The 16,978-nt window shown below is 40.4% G+C and overlaps 2 protein-coding genes across 2 annotated transcripts; both read right to left on the bottom strand.

The window, feature by feature from the left end:
• Window positions 1-1,679: 1,679 nt before the first annotated feature.
• On the bottom strand, window positions 1,680-3,696 carry LOC118777209 (lymphotoxin-alpha-like). The gene is made up of 4 exons (XM_036527975.1): window positions 3,302-3,696; window positions 3,065-3,083; window positions 2,871-2,918; window positions 1,680-2,099 (listed from the first exon to the last, which is right to left on the bottom strand). The coding sequence occupies exons 1-4, from the start codon at window positions 3,593-3,595 to the stop codon at window positions 1,684-1,686; spliced, it is 777 nt and encodes a 258-aa protein (XP_036383868.1). The 5' UTR covers window positions 3,596-3,696; the 3' UTR covers window positions 1,680-1,683.
• Window positions 3,697-10,565: 6,869 nt separating this feature from the next.
• si:dkey-220k22.3 (uncharacterized protein LOC796870 homolog) lies at window positions 10,566-16,538 on the bottom strand. Its single transcript, XM_036525898.1, has 4 exons — window positions 16,223-16,538; window positions 12,589-12,640; window positions 11,480-11,539; window positions 10,566-11,117 (listed from the first exon to the last, which is right to left on the bottom strand). The coding sequence occupies exons 1-4, from the start codon at window positions 16,316-16,318 to the stop codon at window positions 10,687-10,689; spliced, it is 639 nt and encodes a 212-aa protein (XP_036381791.1). The 5' UTR covers window positions 16,319-16,538; the 3' UTR covers window positions 10,566-10,686.
• Between the last annotated feature and the right edge of the window lie 440 nt (window positions 16,539-16,978).

Below are 16,978 nucleotides of genomic sequence, written 5' to 3'. Positions count from 1 at the left end.
TTGAGCAGATGAGTTGTGATCAAAAGACAGACACTTTCGGGAAGGCATGGCAGGGGGACTTGGGGTTGTGGAGTGGAGTGGTCTGGCAGGAGTGTTGGGTTTGATTATAGACTGAAAGTAAGAGTGTGCAGCTTCTTTTTTCTTCAGGGATCAAAAGAGAAAGGTTAGAGCAATGAACACATTTGTAAGAGTAAAAATATAATATGGCACATGCATACAACAAATGTTGACCAAGTGCTTCCACTGCCAAATACTTTGATTTCATGCTGATAACACTTGTGTACGTGTGTGGGTATGTGGGTTGGGTGCACTGTGTTCACAAAAACATGAACAGTTACATTTTGGTTGTCCTTAAGTCATCAGAAAGGATGAAAAAAAAAAAAACAATGACACAGTTGTGGTAGTTCGCAAATATATTTACATTCATTTTGTAGATATGCTCATCTACAGCAAATTACAAGGTGAAGGCACATAAGTGAATATAATATGGCTACCTGAACAACAACATGACCAGAAGCCATCAGAATGCATCACAAAAGTTTCACATTATCACATGACGAAACAAAACCACCGCTTTCCAGAAAGTACCGATTAGTGGCACATTTACAATCATTTCCACAGATGCGAAGCCATCACATGCTTCCACAGATACTTTCACATGGTTGCACGACCATGGAACTTCAGTAAGCCGCTTTGAGCGTTTATACATCGAATGATTCAGGCTCGTTTCAGCCACTGCAGGCATGGGTGGCGCCCCTCTGATACCACTCTCCTCTTAGAGTAAAAAAAAGAAAGCATACAAGAAACAACAAGAAGTGTAATTCATGGATGGTAAAGAGTGAACACCCCTGGCAAAACCACACGGGAGAAGGACGCTACGCCTAAGCAGCATTTTTTGGAGGCTCCCTACTTGTGTCCTTAGAAGCAGAAATCCTAGGTGCCTCACAGTGCTCGTTGTTCAGTGCATGTCTTCCTCTTAACAAACAAGTCACTGCTACCAGTTCTTCGGAAAAACCTGATAGATGATTTCTCCTAATACTGTCCCTCTTTCTGATATTAAACAAAAAAAAAAAAAAACACGGCCACTTCCAAATTAAACACATAATTGCCATACTCACAATCTCACATATTCTGTGCAAATAAATACAAAAATCCTTTAAAAATATTTAATCTTTAATAAAGACAATGGTGGCTACATTTAGAAATTGTTAAAAAAAAAAAACAAAATCAAACAGGACACAATGCTGTTAGGATGAACAGACACAATAATAAAAAAGAGAAAATCAGTTGTTCTTATGTCTGACGACAATGTACACATAAGAACATAAGAACATAAGAACATATGATGACGAGAACAGGCCATTCGGCCCAACTAAGCTCGCCATTACACATCATATACAATAGATAAAATAAGGGATTTTGACCAATTCACAACTTGAGAACTACATTATATCAAGTTTACAGTATACAAACGATTGCTGGGCACATCCAAGCAACTGCAGATTTTGTAAAATCTATATAGAAGAATGCCAGTATACATTTCCTCTTACAAAGTTTTTCACAAAGCAAATATTGTGGAAAGTGTAAGCAGTAATAAACATGTAAAAACCACAGTATTAACACTAGAATAATTGAATAATTAACATAACATTAAAAATACTGGATCCCAATATTGCATCCTCCCTAAATGAGATAAGCCCCAAAAAACACGTTTGTCTCTTGCCAATGAATCATGTCAGGATGTTCGGCCTTCACCTTCAGCTGATCGTCCTTCTCCAGCAGGAACACGGCTGACGAAAAGACGGACTTCCACCATTTATGCTCGTTGCAGTTTACAGAGTCCGAGGTCTCCATGATAGTGATGTCCTTGGGGTAACTTTCCGACTTCCGATACACAGCCTGATGCAGCAGCAGCATAGATCCAGGCTTGCAGGCCTTGCTCTCGATCATCCTGTAGGTGATCTGCAGATACACGTGGTAGCGGCCCGCCTGGGAAACGATGAGGCTGTTGTTGGCATAAACAAAGTTGTGGAGGTGTGCCTCTCCATTCTTGGCTTCCCACGCAAGGTAGTCAGACTTGCACGGGTATTGGGACGGGGCTGTTGGCCACAGAAATACAAGTGGAATGTTACTTGCTCGAAGGGCAGGTGATTTCAAACCTACCGCTACTAATATCAGTGATATTCCTGGTGGTATAGTTATTGTTTTTTGAAGATTCTTTAAAAATCTTTTTACTAATATTTATTAATAGGACACCCACACTTACCCTCTATCGTGCACATACTAACACAAATACCCTCCGAAGTGCAACATAGCATGTCTGTTTGCACAGCATGAGAGTAAAGCTAGACACGTGTACAAGCAATATGCAATTGCACCAAGTTCCTTTCTCTTCAGAATAGAGTTAATTATTTACTGCTTGTGATGTTCCAAATTATGGCCCAGTGTGACGTCATTCTGGTGATGATTAACTGGAGGAAGATGCATCCAGAGTCCTGGCTGTCACCATAACATTAGTTGTATTCATTTCGACATTACATTACATTACATTACATGCCATTACATGCATTTAGCAGACGCTCTTATCCAGAGCAACTTCCATAATAAATTGAAATTAAGAGTCAATGATATTCATCATCAGGATGTTACAAAGCAGTTATCAAAACGCTGCTCTCCTTCTTGCTTTTACATTTGGATAGGTAAGAGTGATAAGTTAAACAAAACATCCAGTTTTGTTAGAGTTCTCCCAGCTGATGTATCAAACTTTATTTATTTCACATTTAGGTGGATGTGAGGACACTTACGTTCGGCTTGAAAACCGACATTACATCGCTTTCAATGTTTTGAGGAGTGTAAGATTTTAGACACACCTGTGAGGTGAGCACTTGGATTGGCTCCGGGTTGGTAGGCGATTGGGTCTGGGGAGGAGGAAAAACTTTCAGAAACCACGTAAACAGCACCACCTCTCGCTAAGGGCTATCTGCAAAGATAACACAATACCACCAAACACGCCTGCCAAAATTACTACTATTAATACGGCAGTAATAATAATAACACAACTTACCCTCATACTTAGCGGCGTGCTTTAAAAAAAAGTCAAAAACAAAAAATAATTAGGCATAAGGTACGCAGTGCCTTTTCTTGAACAATATGAGAACTGTTTAGTCAAACTGTGTTGCTGTTACACCTCGTTCAGTTTTCCCACGCTCTCGCATGAAGCAATGGGAGTTTATTTTAACGAAGATGACTTTCTTTCACTCCAATAAAACTCGCCATTACTTTAAGAGACCAGTTACTATACCTCACGGTCTGAAGAGCTGTCTTTCCGAGTTTGGAAGAAGATGAAAAGCGCCGCGACTCCCAGGAGTAGGAGCCCCGTGACAATCCGCGAGTTGCGCTCCTGGCGTCTCATCTCTTTGCAGTGATTGATGAGTATAAGCACGGACTTATCGCGCTCCGCTTCAGCCTCCGGCATTTCAACGTGCAGCGCCTCGCGTTCGTTGCAAAGGGGCATCGCTCCAGAAAATGACAGTAATGAGCTGACTCGTCTGGTGTGTTTGATGTCGCGGTCATTGATCCAATTTATCCATCTCATAACCCCCACCCCACGTTCGGCGATATGCTCCGCCTACAAACATTAACTATCAATTTGTTTGCCACTTTCCCCTGTCTGTTAGGTTGCTAGTGCACGGCGGAAAGTCCCAGATACCACAATGTTTCAGTGTATTGCACAACTGCAGTAACGTGAGTATGTAAGGGCGCAACCTCGGCAAAACCAAAAAGAGAAAGTGGCCGCTAACGTCGAGTCCCAGCCAACACCTCAGTCATTCCTGCCGCTGCGCAGTTCCGTCACCCTGTTGAAGTCAGAGGTCGAGCCTGACTCCTTTCCAGTGCACCGCTTGCGTCTTATTCAAAGCAGGAGATGCGTCATGAATTATGGTATAAACGCACTGCAGACAATATGGTAATCAGGCGTCAGGACAAGTGTTATTTAGGTTTGATTTGAAGGGTTTTGATTGCGTTTCTGTAGCTTTGAGCAGGGTAACTACATTGCTTATTTCAATAGAATATACAGTTGTATAAATGAATAAATTATTCATAAATTACTAAATTGACGGGAAACGTTCTGACGCAATTTAAGTAGATCCTCGAAAATGACACCAGTTCAGCAAATACATCATGATAAAATCTTAACATGAGTGTAGTTTAAGGGATAGGGTGTGGTGTGTCAACAGTAGGATCAGACGTGCTCACATATCAAATTGGCCTACAGAGCACAGATTTGCTTTTATGTGAGCTATGGTATGCGATAAGTTTGCTGCCTCAGCTACTGTGTAGGTGTATTCCAAGCACGTAGTCTAAGTGCATCCGGTTTAAGTATCTGGATCTCACAGATTATTGCATTACATTCATTTAGCAGACGGTCTTATCCCGATCGACTTGGAGCACAACAGAACATAAGTGTATCCATCCAAGCTGAATGAGCAACAGTGTCAGACCAATGACACGCTGGCTCGTGCCTTTCGAATTCTGTGATGTAGTGACCGATGGATGCATAGATTATAGACGGCGGTCTTGGTTCTAACAGGTCGGTTCACTCAGCTTGTGATCTAAACTTGACATTGTAAACACCTGTCAAAATCAGTGATGTTAACCTCTTCTTTCATATTCCAGTAGCATAGGAAGAACCATTCAGAACAGAGCAGCAAAGCAGGACAACCTGAAGTTCTTTAATTTGGACTGCACATCAGTCATTCTGAGCACCGCACACAGAGTTCCATTGTTAAGCCCATGGAATCAATGCCACTGCATCTATAATAAAAGTGGAAATTAGTCCCTAGGATAAACAATAAAACCCCAAGCAAGACCTAAAAACAACATTTTGAAATATGCATTCACTTGGTTTATTTATTTATTCTTTTTTTTTTTTTTTGAAAGGACAAACCAGTCAGACTGTCTTTTGTTGCATCCTTTCTCTTCTTTGCTGTGTCACACAGTGATGTATGAGACTTCTGTCAGCTATATTAACTCAGGCAGATGTGCTATGATGTGTTAGTGCCACCGCTGGTTATAAATTACTTAATATAACAATACATTTCTGTGAATGACAGAGTAAGTATTAGGGGTAGCGCAGAGGCACAGCAGTGTTTCCTGATTGTGGAACCTATGTCAGGTCTGAAAACAGCTAGCCACTGAACTGAACCATAACCACGCGGAGTTTGCATCTAATATACATAAAACACAAAATGCATTTTTTCCCCCCAATACAGTGTTGACGAGATTTCATAGATCAAAACATTGACTTGGCCTAGCCCTCCCAGGTGTTCTGTCAGAAATGTAACTGTTCACGCTCTTCTATTTTCCAGAGAATTTTCTCCCCACTCATTTCAATGCATTTAACCCCCCAACCTCCAACGAGGCTCCACCTCTTGTGTCTCATCACTTTTTAATCTTGGTCCATCTCCAGCAGCAACAGGAACTGCATTATCAGTGGCCAAAAGAGAGAGGTTGTAAAAGTCCGGGAGTATTCAGGGAGTGTACTCTAGGCATTTATTGTGGCATTTTTTTTTATATCTGACTTTCTCACGTTCTCCATGTCTCACATTGTTAAACATGCTCTGTGGCAGCTTTAATCTAAGAATGTATATCAGGATGTGTGCTTTGTTGTGAAATGTTTGAGTTTATGTTTTAGTCACCACAGAGGAGTGGGTGAGGCTGCAAACTCCTCCGTCCTAGTGTTTTGCCACAATACATAGATCAGCTGTTCTTAGGTGTGGTACACTTAAATTACCCCTAGGGGGAGCTATTGTCAATCTCACGTTCTCATTAAGACCTCAACTGCTGTTTGGCGTTCCACTTTACCTGGCAAGACTGTTACTACTAGGTATTGTTGGATCCCATAAAACAGAGTATAGTTGTGATCATCATCACTTGCAAACAAGCTTAATGTCTGAAAAAGGGGATGGATCTAAACATTATATTCAACATTGCATATTCATGTACAGCGACCATTTCTTTTGACTCAGTTATATTGAAATATTTTCAGAGAAAACCCTGCCAAAGAAATAATGAACTGAAATTCCAAGACATATTGACCTTCAATACAGATGCCATCAAAGTGTGGAAGTGGGAGCTGAATTAGAATTTCATTTTTTGGAATAGGAACAGGAATAGGAATAGGAAGAATTTTTACATTCACATTTACATTTACAGTTATTCATTTGGCAGACACTTTTATCCAGCGTGACTTACAAGTGAGGTAGAGTACAACACAAGCAAAAAGCCATACGTAGTCAATCAATTTTTAATCTCACTGACAACACAGGTCATGCCAGACTTTGACCTGTCATTTGTTTGTTATCTCTCTTGAAGAGGTATGACTCTTCAGGTGCATGAGGTAAAATATTTGAACTCATTGTTGGTCCAGTATTTATGTTGGCAGTAAGTGCATTATGAATTTTCTATGCCTGAAACTCTCACTAGAGAGGAACATGCTCAGGGGTGTGTATGTGTGTGTATGTGTGTGTGGGTGCGGGCAACATTCCACCCCTTTTGCTTCCTTCATTTTCTTGTATGACATCACATCCTCAGAAGCTTGCCCACTGACTTTTTCAAAGTCCAGTAACTCCTTGGTATTAGGCTGCCATCTCTTCCTGCCTGTACTGATAGGTACAATCATAAAGGCAAATAAGGTTTTCAGTTTTTGGTGAATACATTTTAAAAAATTTAATTCTGGCAATAAGTGTGGACACTGGGAACAGCAAGTATACTGTATGTATGCTTACAAACAAACACATACATACAATTCCATGGAAACAAGCAAACAGAAATGCATACAATTCTATGGAAACAAGCAAAATAAAGAAAGAGGTGACAGACACACAGGTAGACAATCGCAGTGCCCTCATCTGTGGTTTAAATGTCAGGTTTAGACTATTTGATAACCTCACTGCTGTTCCTAATCTCAGTAAAGATGACTACCTGTTCTGATTTCTCAAAGAGTGCAGTGGCTTCCAGAACCAGCCCCTAAGATCTTCCCCACTGACCCAAAATCACTCCCCCTCACAGATTTGAAAAGCCTGGATAGGTGTAAACAATATGGCAGAAAGTCTATCTAATATACCAGAGGGTTAGGTGGAGATTTCACCACATTACTGACATCTGTGCGATACTTTCCAATCTTTAATGTGTATGTGTGTGTGTGTGTGTGTGTGTGTGTGGATGGGTAAGGGACTGAGGAAAGAGGGGGTCGTTCTGGGTTTGGCCCTGGTTTAAACCCCTGCTAAGCTCATTGCCATTCACCCACAGAACCTATGATTTAATTTATTCTGAGAAATATACAGTCAGATTTCCTTTCAGTGACGATAGAGTGTAAGCTGGAGTGTGGGGAAAAAAAATCAAACAGCAGTCTACTGGGAAATAACTAACATGATCATGTTATATTCATACAGGATCCTTCCCTTTTTCACAATTCATTCGCAATCATGAATTTGATTTCTGGTTCTAAATGTCTGAATGCCTGCAACATTCTGAAAAAAAAAATCAGTTTCATTAACAGATTCCCTGCACTTTTAAAATTATTGGTGGTGGAGGTTTGAGCTAGTTTCTTGTGATTTGCTTCACTGAACCAATTCTGATTACTGAAATGTAGTATTGATCATTTTCTGTTGTAGGTCCTGGGGGTATTTAACAAAAAAAAAAAAGAAAAAAGAAATGTGCCACTCCTGTTTACTGTTTACACTGAAAACTAATGAATGATCTTCTTTGTCTTGTTGTCTTGTCTTTGTCAGAACACACTTTGCTGTACAACTCCAATCTGTCCAGAAGACATTAATAAAATTAGTGATTTTCCCCTCTTCCAACATTTTGCATTTTGTCAAGTTCTATTGCATGCAGCTTTCAGAGGTGTCCGAAAGAGAGAGGTCTTTTATTAATTTTTCAAAATACTTTTTCTTCATACATTTTGCCTCTTTTCCATCCCAATTCAGGCTCACCAGTTGTATGCTAAATTCATCCCGCCATGACACCTCAAGCTCTGGCACAGGAGCATGGAGCATGGGCGGAGCTTCACTGATGTCATATGACTAACCTACAAGCACCTGTTGAGCCAGGGGGTTCTGTGGGCTACTGGTCATGGTTGGCCGATGACACGCCTGTAGGACCCAGCCGGTGTTTCAGACAGATGCTTTAAGCACTGAGCCACTGAGGAGTCTCCCCCAGACTAGTCAGGGATAACTGATGCAGTGTCTCCTCAGCTTTATGATTCAGCGATTTCTACGTATCTGTTGGCTCAGAAGTTTTTCCGTTGTTCATTTGGGAAATTTAATGTCACCTCGCTTTCTTGTGCCAAAAAAAAAAAGATGTAACAATTAAACAAAAGGTTTTATGTCTGTAACTTGATATCTAGAGAAATGAGTTTTGGGTATTAGGTTATATTTAATGGTAACAGTCAAAAGTTTGGACACAACTACTCGTAGAAGAGTTTTTCTTTATTTTCACAATTTTCCACATTTTAGAATAATAGTAAAGACATCAAAACTATGAAATAACACAAATGGAATTATGCAGTGACTAAAAAAGTGTTCAACAAATCAAAACTCCTATATTTTATATTCCTCAAAGTAGCAAAAAAACAAAAAATTTAAATAATTTTTTTGGAAAGAAATTCATACATACAGGCATCAACTTCACTATTTATATTTGTCTAAGAAACAAATTTCAAGCATTTGAGCATAAGTCTTTAGATCAGAGTGTCTTTCAATGCATGTTGCCTGTTATCTTAATCGGATGTGTCCAAACTTTTGACTGGTACTATATATTCCACAGTTTGACTGGTACTATATATTCCACAGTTTACAGTTTATCGAGGCTGAAATACTGGGTCCCACATACTATGCAGTAATTGTGCTGTATTGACACGTACATTCTTACTGATATTCCCTGAATTCCATTCAGTGTGACACATCCATGTTATTATATCTTACTTGAGCTGCACAATAGTACATTGCTATGCATTATGGGTATGTCAACATAATAAGCAAGATAACGCTGCTTCTTTGAATCATTATATGGCACTCTGTAAAAACTGTATTATAAGGTAATGTTGCTCTTGTACGTCATTGTCAGGCCCTGTGTTTATGTCAGTACAATGTGTGTGGCACTTAAGGATAACTGATAGGAACGATGCATACACTATCATCAGTTACCGTTGTTCAGTACTGCATTTCATACGTTTTTTAATGGTCTGTATCCGTACTTTATGTTCTTTTTGCTCTCATTGCTGCCGTGATATGCAATCAATGTACCACACCATATTAGCTTTGTAAGCTGCCCTGGGTAAGCGCACCATATAAATAAATAAATAATTTACATAAAGCTTAATTTGAGAAATATAAAATGGTAATAGCAGTAATGTAATAATACACTGGTACATCAGTAAATGGAAGGCCACCATTTCCTTCCATTTTGTGGGGCCAAAATAAACAGCAAGTAATCACCCATTACTCTCTGCTGTGCACTCCACAGAAATAGAGCAGGTAGAGAGAGGGTCCTGCAGCTGAGCAGTCACAGTGATAGCAGTTGATCACGGCTTTGAAAGGCGGGCCCTAAAAGGGATTGGGGGGTGGGGGGGGTGGGGGGGGGGGGTGTGGGGGTGAAGGAGGGGGAGGCTTCTTCAATGGGAGTGTCAGTGACACCATCCCCATCACCTCATAAGAGATGACGACAGAGTGAGTGAGCTGGGTGGAGGAGGTGGAGGAGGCGGAGGAGACGCCACTGCAGGTTGTACTTGCTCATGTAGGCTTGGCCATTCTTTGCCTCGCTGCTGTGGGATGGCATTTTCACCTGGACCCAACCCTCTTGCATCACTCCCGGCCTGGGACGACGTGACTTTTAACAAACAGAATGCTTGATCTGTGCCGGTTGAATACTCAACACAGTTTCAATGCAGGAACAGGTTCCGTACCAGTGTTTTTGATCACTGTCTGTGGTGGATTCTTGCATCAGCGATTCATATTAACAGAAAGCACTGTAGCATCTGAAGACACACATAAAGACTGTCCCACTCAGAACATAGAGAGATAGCTATAGAGAGACCATAACTTGGGGAAAATCAAGAAATGTCCATCTTCATTCACACAATGTGATTCACATTATCTCATAATACCCTGAAAGCACAGGCACTTGGAATTTAGGATGATAACAGGGTAATATTAGTCTCCTGGCCAGGAACAAAAGCTGTCACACATTCTCAAACTGTCACCAGTCTTTTTTTTTTAAATAAAACTGAAAGTGAAGCTTTCTATTACGGTGACATTTCACATTGAGAAGGTATTAAAATGTTAAAATTATTATCTTTTGTTCTGGCTCCACCTTACAATAGGATAAAACACACCTAATAAAATAAGATTTCACTATAGTGAATATGGATGAATCCATTGTGTGTTTTGATGCCTTTCAGCTAAATTTTGATTGCTGCTTTTAACAGACATGAGGAGCTTATCCACACATCCTTTAAATTTTTTTTTTTTTTTTACAATCATTATCGTCTTTAAAAGAGTCCAGGGTAGAGAACTATCACAGTCTTAGTGAGTGGATACAAAAAAAAAAAAACTCACAGAAGACAAACTAGCAATCATTGAGAGTGTGCGGAGATGGCGTTAATGTCCCTGTTAAACTGAACTCTCGCTAGTCTGAGTACTTAAAGAGTGTGAGGAAAGTTGGTATGGGGTATCTGGTGTAGTCCACCAGCTCCCTGTGACTGGTCACCACAGTCAGGTTGTCCCCTGGGTGCATGCGCAGTAGGATGGGCTTGCTGAGGACCACGTCGCTCTGCTCCTCCACGCACGCCTGGCTCCCACAGTACGTTTTGAAGATGGCGGAGAACATATCTGTGCGCTCCTCGTACTGCACGTCCACCCTCAGCATGAGGTTGGTGGTGGTGGTGGTGGTCACCTTGAACGTGGCCTGCACAAAGAGCAGGTAGAGCCCGCGCTCCTTCACCGAAATCCAGGTCCTGTTCGGGCTCAGGGAGAGGCCCTCGCTCGGGTTTTCGGGATCACTCGTCCACATCAAAGACCCCTCGCTTGATTGATGCTCGTCGTTTTCATTTTTGTAGGCTTAGGAGGAAAAAGAACAACAACTTATTTAAGCTTACAAATGAAACTTAAACTTATAAATGAAATTTAAACAACTTATTTAAACCTGGGAATAGATAAATGTTTCACATGGCGATCATGTCCTTAGTTATCCAGGTGAAGATTGGTTGCTACGGTTTCCAAACACACACATACAAAGTGCACATGCAGAGTGATGCTACCCCTCTGTATATTTTCAAAAGCAAATATTTTCTTAGATGTCTTTACATTCACATACATTAAAAATAAAACACAGCAGCAGAGAGACTGTTAGTATTTAGGACACATTAGTACACGTCAATACACATCATTCATTTTGAAGGGAAAGCAGTTCTTTTTCTCACCTGAGAGAAACATTGAGGCTTTGGAAACAGGAGCTCTGAAGAAAGCACTCATTGTAGTATCTGCAGGACAGGAGGAAAATGGGTTTCATTGTGTATTGATTCCAATTTTTAATACATTTTTATGTTTAACAATTTGTTCACCAAATACAGTGATTTTAACAACAACAACAACAACAACAACAATAATAATAATAATAACAATAATAATAATAATAATAATGATAATACTACTACTACTACTAATAATAATAATAATAATAATCACCATCATTATAAAGTTGCAGACTATGTGTTCTGAAATGTCTCAATAGCAGTGCTACAACACAACACCAACTGACACAAAGACCAAAATTTAAAACTGTTTATTAGATCGTATCAAATAATGCTGAATGCAGCTATGTAAACAGTACAATTAGGAGTTACAGGCACTTCTCAGTTTCAGGCATGCAGTAAAAGGCCTGTGGAGTTCACCTCACCGTTTTTTAGACGTCAGCTCAATTCCTCGTGTTTACGCCTCGCAAACAAACAGAACTACTGTTCTTTTTTCGTGTCATCAACAGAGTTGACGGCACGGTTCGCTTTTTTAAACGCTTTCCTCTCTGTGCAACCCTTTTTGCGCTGCCATGTTCCTTCATGCTCTTTCTGTGGGTGGTTGGTTTCTGCTTAGCAGGTTATCGACATTTTGATTTGACCTGGAAAGGCTGTAGCCAACCGAGCTTTAACCAGTTCAACGCATACATAATAACACATAAATTACACATGAGTGTTTTCTTGTAGTTTTGTAGTTTTACTTCAGGGCATGAATTAAGATTGTTTTTGGAAGAGTCCCTCAGTCGCGTGTACCGCGCTGGCCTTCTGTTTTTATAGGCGCGAGCTTGTGATCTCAGCACAATGTTTGGCACAGACGCTTGTTCATGTGTGGTTAGCGGCGTCCTGTTTATGCAAGCTTCCATGCCACTTCATGAGACGCACTCTGTAAATCACGCTGTATACGAGCGTCTGCTAAATGACGGTAAAGCGATGACGTACTTAAGAAATGGAGGAAGAAGAAAAAAAAAAATTATAATGATACTAGGGAAACAGTGAAGAGACCAGTCTTAGCATCTCACCATTGAGCTCCCTGCTTCTGTTAGTGCAGGAGTTGTGGCAGCCACAGTCCTTCTGTTGAAAAACAAAGGAGAAGGATTACGTACACTATACAGTGGGCTGCACCTATTCCTCTCCCTTCCTACCCACTCTGTTTGCTAAAGTTCCAAAAGATTACAACATGTGGCCAAAATAGAACAAGAATGTTTATTCAACATAAAGAACACCTTTAAGAGCTGTTCCCTGAAAAGAAAAGAAAAGAAAAGAAAAGAAAAAGTTCTTCACCTTGTGCTGTTTCTAATCGATATTAAGTTCTAACATGTGTAAATATTGCTGAAGAATGGTGACATAAAAAAGGTAATACAGGTTTTAACACATTAACGCATTGACATTAACACATTGTTAATTGATATTAACACATTGTTGAAGAAAGTTATTTGATAAGAAACGCCATGGGAAATGTTGAATGAAACCAAGTCAACGGGCCTTGAAATGCTTGGTAGTTACAAAAACTTTAGGAATGCTCTGAACACACCGCCAGCTTCCATCTACCATTCATTTTCTGGAAGGGCAACTCATGCCATGTTTTGAGACAGATTCCACAGAACTGCGATTACACACCACTCCCTCTCAGGGGTAGTTTCCCACACCCACTGTTATTCATCCACTGTTATTCATATTTTTTACTAAATGCCTAATAAAGGTTGCAATTTCATACCAACAGCCCAATTGTTGTATTGTTACGGTGTCCATATATATGCAAACCTGTAGTAAATATCCAGTTTCAAAAAAGCAAGGAGACATAATAAACCTGTTAGGTAAGACATTTAAGAAAAATTATAAATCCATACAATTTCATTGCATCTTTAGGATAAGCTGCGACATAAACTGTCAAATCACAAAGCAAATCCTCAACTCAGACCTGTTCAATATACTTTCCAAAGGTGACGTGTTTATCTCCAAATAACTCCAGATAAGTCTAAGCTGCTGGTCAACAACCTCAGAAAAAGAAAAAATATGACACATCCTTCTTAGCGAGGGAGCTAAGTAATATTCGCTATAGTTGATGAATTACATAGCACACTATTATTTCTCAGTAAATGCTTTTGTACTGGAGAAACACACATATTGTGAAGGTCTGAACTGTACATGAATATGTTTTGTATTGCATGATAAACACCAAAAGGCATAACCAGAAAAAGATACCATTTGGATGGCTTGCATACACACATGCATATTATTGGTGGTGATGAAGATCCATCCTCTGTACAATTCAGGGTATCTTACACATACTTTATCAGCGTGAAATCTCCAATTCTATCACTGTTTTGTTCCCAATGATCAACATTCTGCCCTTTCCCTGACTGGGACCACAAGGGAAGACTAAGAGCTTTTGAGTCTCTTTCGTTGTCTTAATTGACCTCAGCAAGGTCACCAGCTCAGGGATTTCAGCGACTTCTGACTTGTTGGCACAAGAGTCGATGAGTCAAAAACAGAGTTTCACTGAGGTTTTGGATAGCGCTGCTCGGATGTGCTGGTGACATATTTGAGAACTGAGCAGGATTCCTGACCGTGACTTCACACAGAACTTGTTCCGCATAGTATTATGCAATTAAGAATCAAGGGGGCAGCATTAGCTGATGGTGACTTCTATTTTGTTCCCAATTTCCAGATACTGTTCTTTTCCTGTGCAAACATCCCGTTGTTATGGTTGAACCGTACCCCATGCAAGACACGGGAACTCCACTGTTTTGAAGGACAAAACGGAGATGACCTTTCGCGATTTGGTGCTGTCAGTTGACAGTGTTTCAGGTCCCACTGGAAACAGTAAGACCTTTTTCCGCTGTTATTACGCTGTGCAGATTTATTTTATAGTGATGTACGGAATTAAAGCTGGCCGTAAGTCCCTTCTTCAATCATTCATTCATTCGCTTCTGCCTAGATTGCAGCATAGAATCCTATGGAATGCTGCCAAATTACATTACATTATGTTACATTGTATTACATTCATTTAGCAGACACTCTTACCCAGAGCGACTTCCAGCACAAAAGAACAGGAGTGTATCCATTCAAGTTGAATAAGCAACAGCGTCAGACCAGGCTAACAACACTCCCAGAGCACTGAGTGTGAGCACAACACTGTTTAAGCCATACCACAAGTTAACTTGTGCAACCTGATTAGACAAGTGAAGCCAAGCATACTCCCATAGATCAGTCACTAGATCACAGAATCTAGAACACACTGAGATACTACATGTGAAATAAACAGCAAGCACAAGTCTAGAGACAGCACTCTGACTCTCTCTTGCTTGCTTGGTGTCACTCTCTGCAAAGACGCCCTGCTAATGGGAAAACTTAGGACAGGAAACAGTCCTGAAAGCTGTTTTTTTTTCTTTGCTGTGATGTCTTTGTGCCGTCGTCTATAGAGGGCAGAGGAGGCTCAAAAAGGAAAATGCAGCTCAGCTTTTGAGAACTGTTTGTTTTCCAGAGTGGTGCTCGTACAGCAGCTATGACTGTTCTTCCCCAACCATTTCAGTAATATTCTGCTTGTAATCGTACCATACAACCCACTTTTATGATCAGAATGCGAACAAGAATCATTGCTTTGGGAGCATGTAAAAATTAGCATTATGTTCTGAACCCAAAGACTATGTTGATGCTGTATGATTTTTTTTTTTTTTTTGAATTTGTCTTCTTCAACCCCTGCAACAAAGTTGACAGATAATACCATATAGTAATACACTTTGTTACTTTTTTATTACAAATCATATTTCTTCTCCATCTGTATTTTTTTTTTTTTTTTGCATGTACAGAAGTGCAGCCTTTATAAGTACTGCAAGATCACGCATTCATACTGCTCCTGCTACCGTCCAGCTCAACCCAGCGCCCAGAAAGTACAAAAAATCAGAACCAAGTCAATATTACACAAGAATAAGACCCAAAAGAAGTGAATTTACAACATGTTTGACAACGTCTTTACAAATAAACACAAAATGAATTTGAAACGAACAAGAATCATTGTAATTCGACCGGCAAACGAACAGTGATATTTACAAAGAGGGTCGTCAGAAGGCACGGAGGTATTGCTTGCTCCTAACCTCATGATGAATGTGGTTATTTCTGGAGGAAACCACAGAAGGGGCTCTGTGCCATACAGGTGTCTCCCACCATCCCGTATTTTAACAGATGGCATACCTGCCATCCGAATTGAGTTTAACAGATTAAAAGTATCCGTGTGTTATTTCAATACTTAACCTTTATAAACAAGCTATTGATAGCTTCATGGTCAAGTTTCCATTACAATATAGACAAAGAATTAACCGTTCACATCTGACAAACACACACACACAAAAAACCGAAACCACTGAGGAGAACATTAAGGCATATCATTGCGGTCGTTCAAACACGAACGTCAGCTGTTTCAAAATTTTCTATGGATACTGATTTCTGGGAGCCCAAATAGATACTGACATCAGCTAAAATCGTATTCCTCAAACAGTGGCTTCGTGGGTCTTTCAATCCAACCAGCAGCACGCTACCGTACTGCAACTTTTAACAGTTCGCGTTAAAAGTTTAACAGATTCGTCCGTCAGATCTCTGAGCCAAACCCATAAATAAACACGCACTGCAGATCCAAACAAGGTTTGCACCTCTTACCTTAGATAAAAACATTCCTATTGTCAGAACTACCGCAGCCAGAGCCATCCCAGTCACCAGCAACTGTGCCCGATTCACCGTGGTCTCGTGCACCATCTTCAGCGTTGACAGGATTCGATTTCTCGAGTTGCTCGCGGCCAGGCGAATTTGTTGTTCAGGGCAACTTTTCCTTCCACCCCTTTGCTGATGTAAAAACTCTCCCACACATCTTATCTGATTTAATGCATCAAACGGTATATAATTCGGATGTTTATTCTCCCTCCCTCTTTCTCTCTCTCTCTCTGGCGAGTGTCCTTGAAAGATTTCCCCTCGCGCCTCTCGGTTTCCGTCACGGGTTAAGGAGACACCTTCAATCCCATGTAGAGGGCGCCCGGCCAGCCTCTGTAGTCGGTACATCATTGGGCGGAAGGGATTCCGTTCCTCTCCAAACCGTGATTCCAACCGCCTGTGAACCGAGGAAAACCTGCGATCCTTACATATTATATACCTGCTGTCAAATGGCCAAATGCAATGAAAATATACTGCTTTCCGTATGCTTTCATACCTTCATACATGCTTTAATAATTTTCTCCTGCTCTGATTGGAGTTTATATTACTGGCAGCAAAATAAACAGTAAATCATGGTTTATACAACATACCATTAGCATCAAGAAAAGCTGAATAGTAAATATGAGGATTACTTCATTTTATGACGAATATTTCTGTACTAGAAATCTACTCGGGAAGGTAACGAAGCACAGTGTAAAAACGCCAAAA

Source organism: Megalops cyprinoides, chromosome 4, assembly GCF_013368585.1.
Source record: "Megalops cyprinoides isolate fMegCyp1 chromosome 4, fMegCyp1.pri, whole genome shotgun sequence".
Classification (NCBI taxonomy): domain Eukaryota; kingdom Metazoa; phylum Chordata; class Actinopteri; order Elopiformes; family Megalopidae; genus Megalops; species Megalops cyprinoides.
This window is presented reverse-complemented; position numbering and strand designations above follow the sequence as displayed.